The 12,922-nt window shown below is 39.3% G+C and overlaps 1 protein-coding gene across 2 annotated transcripts; it reads left to right on the top strand.

Annotated features, from left to right (window-relative positions):
• The first annotated feature begins 1,527 nt into the window (after window positions 1-1,527).
• On the top strand, window positions 1,528-11,869 carry LOC112881507 (phosphomannomutase/phosphoglucomutase). Of its 2 annotated transcripts, XM_025946236.1 has the most exons (18): window positions 1,528-1,689; window positions 2,663-2,881; window positions 3,086-3,152; window positions 4,276-4,459; window positions 5,702-5,754; window positions 6,055-6,143; window positions 7,309-7,545; window positions 8,175-8,239; window positions 8,984-9,044; window positions 9,122-9,239; window positions 9,313-9,394; window positions 9,480-9,552; window positions 9,623-9,684; window positions 9,783-9,878; window positions 10,184-10,338; window positions 11,063-11,159; window positions 11,284-11,361; window positions 11,446-11,869. In XM_025946236.1, the coding sequence occupies exons 1-18, from the start codon at window positions 1,683-1,685 to the stop codon at window positions 11,551-11,553; spliced, it is 1,851 nt and encodes a 616-aa protein (XP_025802021.1). In that variant the 5' UTR covers window positions 1,528-1,682; the 3' UTR covers window positions 11,554-11,869. The 2 variants fall into 2 exon arrangements, with proteins under 2 accessions (XP_025802021.1, XP_025802022.1); XM_025946237.1 differs by lacking the exon at window positions 2,663-2,881 and having other exon boundaries at window positions 1,531-1,689.
• The last annotated feature ends 1,053 nt before the right edge of the window (window positions 11,870-12,922 follow it).

Here is a 12,922-nt window from a genome sequence, read left to right as displayed (position 1 = left end):
AACACATACTTCACACTAACAAATTATAAGCCTAGCTTACAAATAATTGAACTGTCACATTCAAAATCTTGTACTTCCCGGGATCCAAAAATTACTAAAAATCTACCGGAGTAAGATTAAATCACCAAGAACACAATGCAACAATAAAAACTCAAAAATGTATTAAGGGTCTCCCACAAAAATTCAAAAAAACGGTAGTTATCAAATTTTTCAAGAATTTTATGGATCGGTTAAACATAAAAAATTTTCGAAAAAATATTCAAAATTCACCCTTTGAAATATAGTATTTAAATAAATATTTTTAGAGCATAGTTACTTAGCAAAATTTAAACTTTCTTCACAACCCTCTCTTAAATAAAGCAAGAAATTCAATTATCTCAAACAATCACATGCACATGATGCTCCATTCTGCTTGGATGATGCTCATGATGATGTTGTTTAATTTTTTATCACGTTCATTGGTTTTGGGTCGTGACAATAATTGAGGGCGACCATCTGGATTTGATCCACACTGATCCTTCCTCAAATGCATGGTTGGCGCAGCTACCACTCTCTCATCTTTACTTTACCAAGTCGATGACACCCCCTCACAACTTTGCACTCTCTGCTGCAGACAGTAGTTAACACGTATGTAATCGGAGCTGTGTGTAACCTGATCTTCTGCCATGTGATCGGCCGTCACGATGAATCCAACCCCTTTTTATCCAGGTCCAAAGAAAATCATCTAAAGAGTATAATCATATAACTTGCTTTACAATTACGATTTACGGCGGTGTTTGGATCCAAATGCTAATGCCCAAAAGTACTAAACTTTTGCACTAGACTATCCAAACAGGAGTACTAATGGGGTAGGCTAAAACTTTACTCAAGAGTTAAAAATTTCAGAATAGATGCTAAAGTTTAATATTTAACTTTAGTCCCTCCAAACAGAGCCTACCTCGGCATTTGGACTAATGTGTTCGTAATGGTAGAGCTATGCATGCCAACTGTATGCTTGCGGAGGCCGTTGTGCATTTGCCAGGCCAACTAATGTCAAATAGGTTTCGAGATCAGATACGACCACAACTAGATGACGAGTTATGCAGGGAAGCTGTGTGTATATATGTTGCTCATCGAGCCATCTCGTGTTTTGGAGCAGATTGGTTTGCTTGGGATGATGAGGAGGGTCCTCATCAAACAAGCAATTCACAAACCATCGCGCCCTCAGCGCCACTCAGCGCGAAACTACCTTTTGGAAATCTAAGGCGTGTCTTAGTCAGCTGAAGAATGCAAATGAACCTCTTCGAGTTTTCTTTAGCACATTAATTTGGTGAGAAAAGGTTCCAACTTCCAAGCACACAGGTGAGAAAACTTCCAACGAGAGAACACAAGCGCAAAGCCCCAGCCCACACATAGAGCGGGGCTGGGCTGGGCTGGGCTAGGCCAAGATTTCTCCTCTCCGGGCCACGATTCCCTTGTGAAGTGGACTGGGCCGAGCCCGTGATGAGGCACGTGACTTCACCGAATATTATTTTCCTGCATCTTCCACCACATCCAGGGCTCCACCCCGACAGTAACTTTGGTTCCATCGGCACCAGCGATCCCTCCACCGCTGCTCCGCTTTCCTCGTGCTCACCGCCCCAGTGAGCTTCAAGCCGAAGCCGCCTCCGCCTCCGCCTCCGCACCCGCACGCACGCGCAGCCATGGAAGGTCAGTCCATCGCCCCCTCCTCCTCCGCCCGCCCTTCTCTAATCCGTGCTGCTGTGCAGCTCTTTCGATTGAATCGATTGGTAGGCGAACCGAACCCCATGATGGATGGGCTGGCTTGTCCGTAAGCCCCCGAAAGTTTTGGGAAGGGTACGAGCGCGGGCTTCAGATATCGTAGCTGAATAGGGGTATAGGGATGTCCCTCGACTCACGGTGTATGGGGAATTAGGGGACTGTTTGAAAGTGAAACCAAAATGTTGCGGGAAATTAAGGGACTGTTTGAAAGTGAAACCAACATGTCTCTGATTTGAACATCACTCTTGCCCGTTCCATCCTTTTGTGCTGTAATTTTGTTTAAAGGAAGCATTTCAGGATGATGTCTTACTAGGAGACCTGTAACTGTATTCGCAATGCACTTTTGTAATTATTTGAGGTGGATAGAAGCAGCATTATTCATAGGGTGATATCAGAGCATTGTGGGACAAGGGATCAACATAAGCTGCTAGTACCAAAGAAGCAATTGAAATCTGTACTAAACTACTAGTGCATGTGCGAACTTTGGTCCCACATGAGGCCCCTTTTTTGTATTGATCAATTATAGCCAATTTGAAATCAGCACTTCAACCTTCACACGGCGTTGGTCCTAGAGATTGTGAACATATTTGCCTCTGCCAAAAGAAGATGTTCGTAATCGTGCATATTCAGGTGAACCGTTCAACCCAGGTTATACCATGTCCCACGAACCAAAAGCACATTAGCTCATTTGCACCTAACCACCCAAGTCCTTGTGCCCAAGTTTACAAAAAAAAAGATATTTGAGATAGAAAGGGAACAAATTACCGATTTGCATTTTGCTGAAGAAAGTTTAGGTCATCCATCCATGGTTTTTGGATACGAATGAAAGCAAACTATTATCTTATATGAAGTCTTAAATTAACACCAGAGGGAGATCTGATAGATTTGGCAATTTGTGCAGCATTATCAGCGAAGACCATAAAAAATGCATTCTTGGCACAACATCACCCACGGACTAGGCATGGTACAAGATATCACAGTGGCTTTTGTTCCCTCAATACCCGCAGCATGCATTCCTTCCAGGAATGTAGATTGTCAGTGGCTGATTCTTCAGCCAAATGGTTAAATACCACAACGACACCATGGACTAGCTTCGACAAACAAGCAGTTAGCTGCAATGGTGTGTTCTAGGCTCTCATTGATCAGATTGTTCACTAGTATTGCGTTAGAATTTTTCAGTGGTTCATTTTGAATATTTTGTTTCAGATAATGTCTAATTATCATTCTCAGATCACAGCTTGGGTTCTTAGTTTTGGTTATTAGTAATGTGTAATATGCATGCATATCCAAGCGTGAAAAGTTGCTTACAGGAGCTTCATTGCAGCTGCTCAAGGTGGCAGTGCTGTCTCTTCCTCTGAGAAAGTTGATTTTCTCAAGCTTCAAAATGGCAGGTATATACTTTCTGTGAATCTGATTTGCTTATAGTGATATAGTCTCATTTTACTTTATAAACATATATTAGTAGAAATTAGGGTTGAATGCTGCAAAAGCACCATTTGTATGGTGGTGGAGTTACAGGTGCTTGGCTCCACCCACCATGGTTCAAGCCCTGGTGTGCACCTATTTAGATATTAGTGAGTTTAATGATTATATGCATCCTTAGTTGGTGCAGAGGCTGGACATTATACTTACTTCATCTAAAACACAGGCTCTACAGGTGTTTTGACAGAGGTCCCATGTTCTTTTTTTTTTTTTTTTTGCATTTTGCGCACAGTGGTATGGGGTGGTCAGAGTGGAGTTTATGCCTCTGGCAGGTGTTGTGCATTACTAGCATCGGGGAGGGGCTGTTGGGCTGTTAGTTCATATAGTTTCTGTTAGTTTTGTGTGATTTTTTTATAAAATTATAACTATATGTATAGAAGGTAAGAATAAAATAAATTTGAGTAATAACTAATAAATCATTGTTCTTCTGCAGGTTGTTACAGTTTCATAGATATTCAGCGATATGATGTTAAGTCTCTTTCAGTTTTGCCTGCAAGAATCATTAGATTAGTTGAAATCATATAGATGAAAACATGTGTTAGCATGTGCAATACATGTGATGCATGTTATCCTATGCTATGTCCTCTTTTGACATGAATTAAATTATTTAGCACTTCGGTAGGGGCAATCTGTGCTCTCAGCTGAAATCCGTTCAGCTTTTCTGTTTCTGTATATCCTATCCAGTTTTGTAAAGCCTAACATCAAATGCAATACTTTTTCATCCCATGGACCAAAGATAAGAATCATTTGATTACACATGATCTATTTGATGGGCCTTTGATGATTTTTTTCGAGTAATGCAATTATTGTAAACTGATATTGTCCTTTATTGTAAAAGTAGCTCTTATTATCTTAAAAGAATAATAATAGCTTTTCGAGTCAGCTGTATTGGAGTGGCTACCACATTTGTCAAATCAAAAATTCTAAAGAGTAAATTAATGAAATACTTTAAAGATGTTCTTAGTTTGTGTTAAGTACATTTGTAAGGTTTTATATATGAAATGCTTTTAGTGAGGCTGTTTTGTGTGGCAGTGATATTCGTGGTGTTGCTGTTGCTGGGGTTGAAGGTGAGCCTGTCAACCTCACGGAACCTGCCACTGAAGCTATAGCTGCAGCTTTTGCAGCGTGGCTGTTAAACAAGAAGGAAGCAGATGGATTGAGACGTTTAAGAATCTCTGTTGGACATGACTCACGAATCTCTGCCCATAAATTGCAGGTGGATCCTGTTTTATGTTCATTTAATTAATCTTATGAACCAAAACTACACATGTTTTAAGCCTTTATTGGATACCAAAGTCCTGTTTCATCTAGTATAGTTTGGACTTCTCTTACAGGGTTATGTCAAGCATCCATAACCGTGTAGCATTTTCACTACTTGTATGTTTTGCGTGTAACAGCTTATTTCTTCTGTGATAAATGACCCCCCCCCCCCCTCCTCCCTCAAACAACGCAGGAGAGCTGCACTCATTTCGTTAAGGAGGCCCAGAGCCCCAGGTGTGCACCAGAAGTAGAATAACACAGGCTACACATCCAAAAACCCACACACACCCTATAACACTGAGTATACGTGCCACACTAGAAACAAGGAGGCGACCAAAAGGCAAGGACACAGGCCCTAGAGAAGGCTCTGGAGGTCCTGAGCCCCAGCTGTGCACCATAGAGCTCCCTCTTCTAATGTCCGCACCAAGACGCTGGGGGTAGCATTGTTGAAAACACAGTCCTTGTGGTGTTTCCAAATCTCCCATGCTACTAAATTGATCGACAAATTGAGGCCCTTTTGGTGTACCTTGTCCACTCTCTTGATTGCCTGGTTCCACCATCCAGAGAAGGTAGCGGCATCAGGTTGTGGAGTTAGAGCCTGCAGGTCAATTCTCTGGAATACATTGAACCATACTTCCCTTGTAACCACATAGGAGGTCAACAGATGGTTGCTAGTTTAGGAGGTTGTTCACAGAGTGGGCAAGACGAGGACATGGCAACCCCTTCTTTGCCAATCTGTCCGTCTAACAACTGTAAGTACGGCAAGCCTTATGAAAAATTTGCACTGTATTCGAGCCCATGACTTCAAAAATCCTTTTCCGAGGTGCAAACCTAATGGACCCAATAAAGAAAGCATTGTAGGCTGACTTACTTGGATTCAGAGACTGAAAGCTTCCAAGTGTGCTGGTCATGGATATCTCTGGAGATGGATGTCTTCTGACAGCTCCCATATACTTGTCCAATGCATTCAGTGAGAGGGGTCCTCTAATGTCTCTCACCCATATCTTTTGTTGTCTAGAACTTCTCCCACAATTTTCCTGTTCATTACTCATAGAGAGACAAGAGTGACCAGACTAATATTTGTTTCCTGGCGGCAAGATTTTATTAGTACTCTGACAAGTTTATGATGTTTGAGCAACACACTTGCCCTCAATTTTTTCGGGTGCTATTATAGCTACTAAAAGGTGATTGTTGTTAGAATGCAGTTACTCATGGAATCACTGCAGCTGGACATGATATCCTACAGTTTGGGTGAGTTGAATCTTTAGTTAAGTTACATATTTTTATGCAAGATTCTCTGTGTTGCATAGAGACACTCAAATTTAGACACCCAGAAATTTTTCTCTTTAATTCCCTTGTTATGTGGATTCTTTTCCCTGATAAATTTCACTCATCAGTTCTTTGGAATCTACAATGCTAAATTTTAGCCATGCAAAACGGTTTTAGTAGCTTCTCTGCTTTGATATTTTCTTCATAGTTTTGTTACCTAATAAATGGCTTAAAACAAGGGGACATATTTAAATTCTGACAGTGGATTATTCATATATGTAGATTGGCCTCAACACCTGCAATGTTCAACAGTACACTTACAGAAGATGAGAGAAATCATTTACCCGTTGATGGAGCCATAATGATAACAGGTATGGTTAGTAATTCTATATAGACCATTTTAAAACTAATTTCTATATGCGAAATTGCAATGGCGTTGCAAATGTATGCAAACTTGCCACATGAGTTATGTCACTAACATGATTTTCCCCACCATCTGTCGGAGTTTCGATTTTTTGGTTTGAGCATGATCAGCCATTGTTATTTTCTAACATGACTACCTTGGTGGTCCAACACTTGTTTGATGTGCCTTTTTTTTTTTGAATTGTGGCATGGAACTAAACAGGACTGATAACATTCAGAACTGCCAATATTTGAGTGGATGTTTATGAGGCAATCCATATATCTTTCTCTATGGCATGAGTGTGTTGTTGTGCTTATGCGCAATGCTGGGACTTCAATGTCTCTGATTTCCTATTTTGGTAATAAATAACTTTATCCATTTTTAGATTTAAGCATATCAGTTCATTTGACTCTGGCATATATAGAACTTAGTCAGATGTGTCGTTTGACTCATTGCTACCTTCTTGCATATCAAATCAGTAATCTGTATCATCATTAGGTCACAGGAAAGGTCCTATTTAACCTTCCCCTCCTAATAGTTTTAATTTCTGTCAACTATTAGGATGCACCACTTTGAAGTCATTTCACATATGATTATGCCGTGCTGAACCTTGGTGCAGTCTCTGCCAGTGCTAGACTACTTTGATTGCTTCATGTTGGTTTATGCTTGGGTGTTCTGTTTTGGCCCCACCTATTGGGGATGCAAAAATCCAAGTTCTTAGCATTATTCATGTATTACTTGTCATTTTCCTATGTTATCCAATCTCAGTTCATCACCTGCTTCTTATATTCCTTCGCTGCAAACATTCCCTAAATGTTATTGTATGCCAGGAGAATAAAGTTTTAGATTAAAAAACTAGAATAGAGAAGAAGAGAGATAAATGCAATTTTAATGATGTTCGTCCTATGTAGCTGCATGATTATTCTATTCTTCTCTTAAATCTATAAAATGTTGTGATTATATGGATGCACAGTATTATAAAATATGCATCTACTTGTGAAATTTGTCATATGAATGTGTGCTCATTTTCCGTGGCTTTCTGTTCAAGCCACAGTGTTTATTTCATTTCCACTTTTCAAAACGTTTGACAATTATACAGGGAAGTTAAGTTTTCGGATTGTTCTTCTTTACAGCGAGCCATCTTCCCTACAATCGAAATGGTCTCAAGTTTTTTACAAGTGATGGTGGGTTAAATAAGGCTGATATCAAAGATATCCTGGAGCGTGCTTCTAAAATATATGAGGAATCTGCACATGGTAAACAGCAAGAACGGGAGGATGCTTCTAGGGGAGTTGTGAATAGTGTGGACTATATGTCAATTTATGCTTCTGATCTTGTACAAGCAGTTCGTAAATCTGCTGGAGACAAAGGTGCTTTTCATGTGCTATTTTTTATAACTCATTTTTTACTTACTAGACTAGTCCCCAGTTCGATTTCTTGTCCGACACTTGCATTAATTTTTTATATTCACTGATAATTTCTGCGATCTATTTGAATATTTATGACAGCATTTTGCTTTTGCGTGCTCAAACAAAATTCAGTTAGTTACGCATCACTCAAGTAGCACTTTTTAGCCCCTTAGACCTTCCATCTAAACAAGCTCTTACGGTTTGTGGCAATACCAATTCATTGTTTGAGTTTAAAATTATCTTATATAATTGTGATTTGCTCAGTAGAAAATCATTTGCCATCACTTGTTATTCTCCTTACATTTTGTGGAAGCCATCCCATTTTTAATGTATGTCATGCCAATTTTCACCATTTATGTGATTGTTTATATTGTGAACTTCTTTACACACAGCAGAATTATCTGTTCATGTTTTTGCCCATCAGGATGATAGATATAGTGAACGTTGTGAAATGATTGAATATAAATATATAGTGAACTTCTGTGCAATAATTGAATACCAAACATTAATATGAAGCAACTTGTAGGCGTCAGAAAAATAAAAAATGAAGCAACTTCTGATGGTTATGCTTTTTCTTTCTTTGGCCTTAGAAAAACCATTGGAGGGACTGCACATAGTTGTTGATGCAGGCAACGGTGCAGGTGGATTTTTTGTGGTAATGTTTTATACTGCCAAAGTTGTTCCCTAGCATACATTTTTGAGCCTTAGTTCATTTGTTATGTTGTCTTTCTTACCTTCAATCAAATGGTTGATTAGTCTATTAAATATTTCAAACTCACCTCTCTGCAGTTTAATATGTCGATTAGACTCTATTTGGATAACTGCTTTTCTTCTAATCGCGTTTGGTGGAACTGCTTTTAAAATCCAATATTGGTCAACTGCTTTTCTTCTAATCTATCTTGCAAGTGGGGATATTAACATGTTTCAGCTTACACAATAAGTGTGAGAAATCAACAATTCAACAGTTGTGTACCACCTTTTATGTAGACCTCATTGGATTTCCCTAACAAACTATTACACCTTCTATGATGTGTTTCCTACAGCAGGTTAAAAAACAAGCGCGGCACAACACAGCAGCCACAAACAGGCCTTTGGTGTCACAGCTAGAGAAATCTAGTTATTAAAAGTTTGAATTTTCAACCATGTAGGATAGCAGATAATTTTAGCATTAAATTTTCTTTCAAATATTTGGTGAAGAATTTCATTTTGTTCAATGTTGATCCATTTCTAAATCTCCACCTAGATTAATCTCCCAAGTTGAAGTTCCACTATTTTCTTTGGTTGATTTTCCCTTTACACTGCAAAACTATCCACTGAATACTTAGAATGTTACTCCTGAAACACTAAGCTATTGACAAAAGAGAAATGTTTGTGAGCTTATTTGTGATTTTTTGATCAGGATAAGGTACTCAAACCATTAGGAGCTGTCACTACTGGAAGTCAATTCCTGGAGCCTGATGGTAATAGCTTATTTCTTTTCTTATTGTAATTATAATACTTTTGGCCTTTCTCACATTTCTACATACCACACGTTCAGGCTTGTTTCCCAATCACATTCCGAACCCTGAGGACAAAACTGCAATGAAGGCCATTACACAAGCAGTTCTTGATAACAAGGCAGACTTAGGCATCATATTTGATACAGATGTTGATAGGTGCAAAATAGCTAGCCATTGAGGTTCCACTGATGTCTAGTAGGTCAGAGCTTAAACCCCTTGCCTTTTGCAGGTCTGCTGCTGTTGACTCCAGTGGTCGTGAGTTGAACCGTAACCGATTGATTGCTTTGATGGCTGCCATAGTTATTGAGGAAGTAAGATTTTTCTACTTCTGAGTTGCAGTTTTATTTTGTTCTACTGTATTGCTTGCCACTAACTACTTGGTTGCTCCGGTGCTAGCATCCAGGAACTACAGTTGTGACGGATAGTGTGACTTCAGATGGGTTGACTGTATTTATTGAAAATAAACTTGGTATGCAATGTTTATAGTATGGTGCTTTGTTTCAGTACATTGTCATTTGCTTATCTATTTTGTTCTTAAGGAGGGAAACATCACCGTTTCAAGCGAGGGTACAAGAATGTAATAGATGAGGCTATTCGTCTGGTTAGTTTACACTTTCTATGTAACCCAGTTAGTCCCTAGATTTTTTTCCCTAGTTTAACTAGCAGTAAAATGAGATTTATAATATGGCAATTTTTCAGAATTCTATTAGTGAGGAATCGCATTTGGCCATGGAAACAAGTGGCCATGGAGCGCTGAAAGAGAACCACTGGCTCGATGATGGAGCATACCTTATGGTAAGGACCTTGTTCTACTACACTTGAACTTCACGAACCACGTAAAGGCATAATAATGGATAATCACATCGACATTTCTTGCATGAGGAAAGTGGTCTTTTGTATTACCGGGTCAAGAAATTTAAACCCATGAAGTTTGTATGCACCGACCACATTTTTTAATCTGTAGAGGTGTGAGGATAGTTTCTCATTGTTGCAACTCCTAGTAGTTTTAAAATTTCTGGCATGTTATGCTTCGTGGTTTTATGGAAAAATGGGGCATCTTTTGGGGATATGGGATTTAAAGTTTCTCTTCTTCCCCTCAGGTCAAACTTTTGAATAAACTTGCTGCTGCCAGAACTCTGGATTCAAGTATTGGCAGTAAAGTTTTGACTGATTTGGTTGAGGGCCTTGAGGAAGCTGCTGTGACAGTGGAGATAAGGTTGAAGATTGATCAGAATCATGCAGATTTGAAAGGAGGGTATGTTAACTATCAAATGCCCTGTGGTTCTTTCTCAAGGAGACATTATCTGTGCATACTACTACTTTTCTAGTATTATGCACTTAAACATATGTGATGTGAATGAGCGATCCATTAGCTCAGATAACATGAGATGGTCTTGTTAACTGCAGTCAGCAAAATTTTTCTGGAAATGAAAAAAATAAAGAAATATGATTGATATCATTTGAATTTTCCATAGGCAAACAAGTAATCCTTAAAATTGAGAACCTCGCCCTTCAAAACAAAATGTTCCCATACCCCCCCTCATTGGTCATAAGTGTATATCTGTTAATTTTATGATTTTATCTATAGCAAACTAATGCAATGCTCTGACTGCGAATGCATCATTTCTGGCATATGGAAATATTCACATTTAGTTAGAGAAATGACCTGTGGTGTGAAAATAGGATTGGTGATATCAGTTTATTCTCGGCAATCCAGATACATTTTTGGATGTTGGAGGTAGCTATTGTACAATAACATTTAGCTACACAAGTCTAAACAAGTGTAAGATGAGGATTGGTAGAAATTTTTCTGTAAAATAAGTAAAATTCAAGCACATGGATCACAGTCACTCTGTTAAATGCTTTACTCCATTGGGTTGTCATGTTATCACAATGGGTCCTTCCATGATACATTATCAAGCTACGGCTATAGATATATCTTTGAAGATTTTTAAAAATTTATAATTTAATCTCTACAGGTCCTTCCGTGATTATGGGGAAGCAGTTTTGAGACATTTAGAGAATGCTATTGGCAAAGATCCAAATCTCCACAAAGCCCCCAAGAATTATGAAGGCGTATGTTAATACTCTTTGCTTTCTTATGAAACTTTCTTGTGGAGATCTTGATACATCTATATTTCTTCTGAAAATTAGCTATACTTTCTACCTGATGCTCAGTTTTCACCATTCTACTATGCAGGTAAGAGTTTCAGGGCATGGTGGATGGTTCCTGGTGAGGCTCTCCCTCCATGACCCTGTCCTTCCCTTAAACATTGAGGTAGCGTCACTTCCCTTCATCTCTCAATCGTTACAACTTTGCAAATCTACCATTTGACTGTCATGTGATATGTCCATACTACAGGCACCGAATAAGGATGATGCCATTAAGCTTGGGCTTGCGGTGCTTGCTGCTGTGAGTGAATTCTCAGCACTGGATGTGACGGCATTGAACAAATTCGTGCAGCAGTGAACATAGGGACATTGACGTCATTCTGTGAGCTTCTTTCACATGGCGACTTTGCTTGTCTGTGTCGACGATGAACAAAGTCTTGGCCAGTGAATATAGGGTTTCAATGTTTGGCTTTCCTCAGATGAGTTTTCGTGTTTATACCAGGTATCTGAGTAAGAACATTTATACTAGTGAGGCAGGTGTACACTTGAAATAAGATGCGAGTGTTTGAAAAGTATCAGGAGGTTTGCTGTGAGGCCATGAACTTCCAGATGTTACTTGATCTGTCAATAACTTTTTCACTGTGATTAGATGAAGCACCCTTTCGCTGCTTTGTTGTGGGTTCCTATCTTAACGTTTGGTTTACTGGTTTGGTTGTGATGTATCATTCCTAAAATGTTTATTTTTTCCGTGATGCCATGCCTAAAAGTTTTTACGTGCTATTTGAATTTCTTTACAATTGCTTCATTTTAAGTATGCCTCTCCTTTTTCTTTCAAGATGTAGACCATCCATTCGTAATATTTTTGAGAACTTTCAGCGTTTTGGACGAAGCCTTGGTAAGATACGATAGCAGCAGACCTAGAGTTTGTGTCAAGGAGGTTTGGCCAGTAATCTGTACTTCTGCAAATTTTGCCATGTTTGGTGCCCGGGGGTGCAAAGAAGAGCACGTGTCACGCGCTTGTGTACGATCGTTTTTGTCACTTGGTGTGGTGTGACAGTGACGTGACCGTGCATGCACCGACCGTGGATGGTGGCGTCTGACGTGGACACCACGCGGGGCATGCGCCGTTCTGGGTTTGGGCCCACGTCCACCGCCCCCCACTGTTGGCCTCAACCCCTGGATTTGTTTTTAGCGCACCACATATCAATGCAAGAATTGTAGTACCATTCGAAAAAATTAAAGATTAAATTTCCGGCATTTGCAACAATATAGTAAGAAAAAAAGTTTCTTGACCATATTTCTTTCTTTATTGTTATCCTTTTTCCTTTTTTTTCGTATACTAATACTTGTCTCAGTGAGGAAAGTTGAGTGTACCGATCATCATGGACACTCAAATTTTCTCAGCATCTGCCTCTAGTCCTTTTGGAGGGCTTACACAAATGGAATAGGAGTTGCGTTTGACCAATAACTCCAACTCTCTTGCACTGCTACATTGCCGTTGTCAATTCTTTTTGGTTGGAATTTAGAGCCATTGGTAGCAAAGGAATTTGTTGGAGTTGTATGGCAGTGCCCTCTAGGATCGCCTTTCTGTGGTAGTGAAATATAGATCGAAGCTAACGACTACGTATAGGGTGTAAATTGGTGATCCTTAGACGCACCTCCAACCATTTTTAGTTTAAAATTTTATACTACTTCTTCAAAACAGGATTTTAATTTAAAAATATTAG

Source organism: Panicum hallii, chromosome 2, assembly GCF_002211085.1.
Source record: "Panicum hallii strain FIL2 chromosome 2, PHallii_v3.1, whole genome shotgun sequence".
In the NCBI taxonomy this organism is placed as follows: domain Eukaryota; kingdom Viridiplantae; phylum Streptophyta; class Magnoliopsida; order Poales; family Poaceae; genus Panicum; species Panicum hallii.
This window is presented reverse-complemented; position numbering and strand designations above follow the sequence as displayed.

What these genes read in the sequence shown, in the direction of transcription:
- LOC112881507 (XM_025946236.1), top strand. An exon ending in TTTGATACAGATGTTGATAG is followed by an intron (nt 9,240 to 9,312) that starts GTGCAAAATAGC and finishes TGCCTTTTGCAG; the next exon opens with GTCTGCTGCTGTTGACTCCA. An exon ending in CTGCCATAGTTATTGAGGAA is followed by an intron (nt 9,395 to 9,479) that starts GTAAGATTTTTC and finishes CTCCGGTGCTAG; the next exon opens with CATCCAGGAACTACAGTTGT.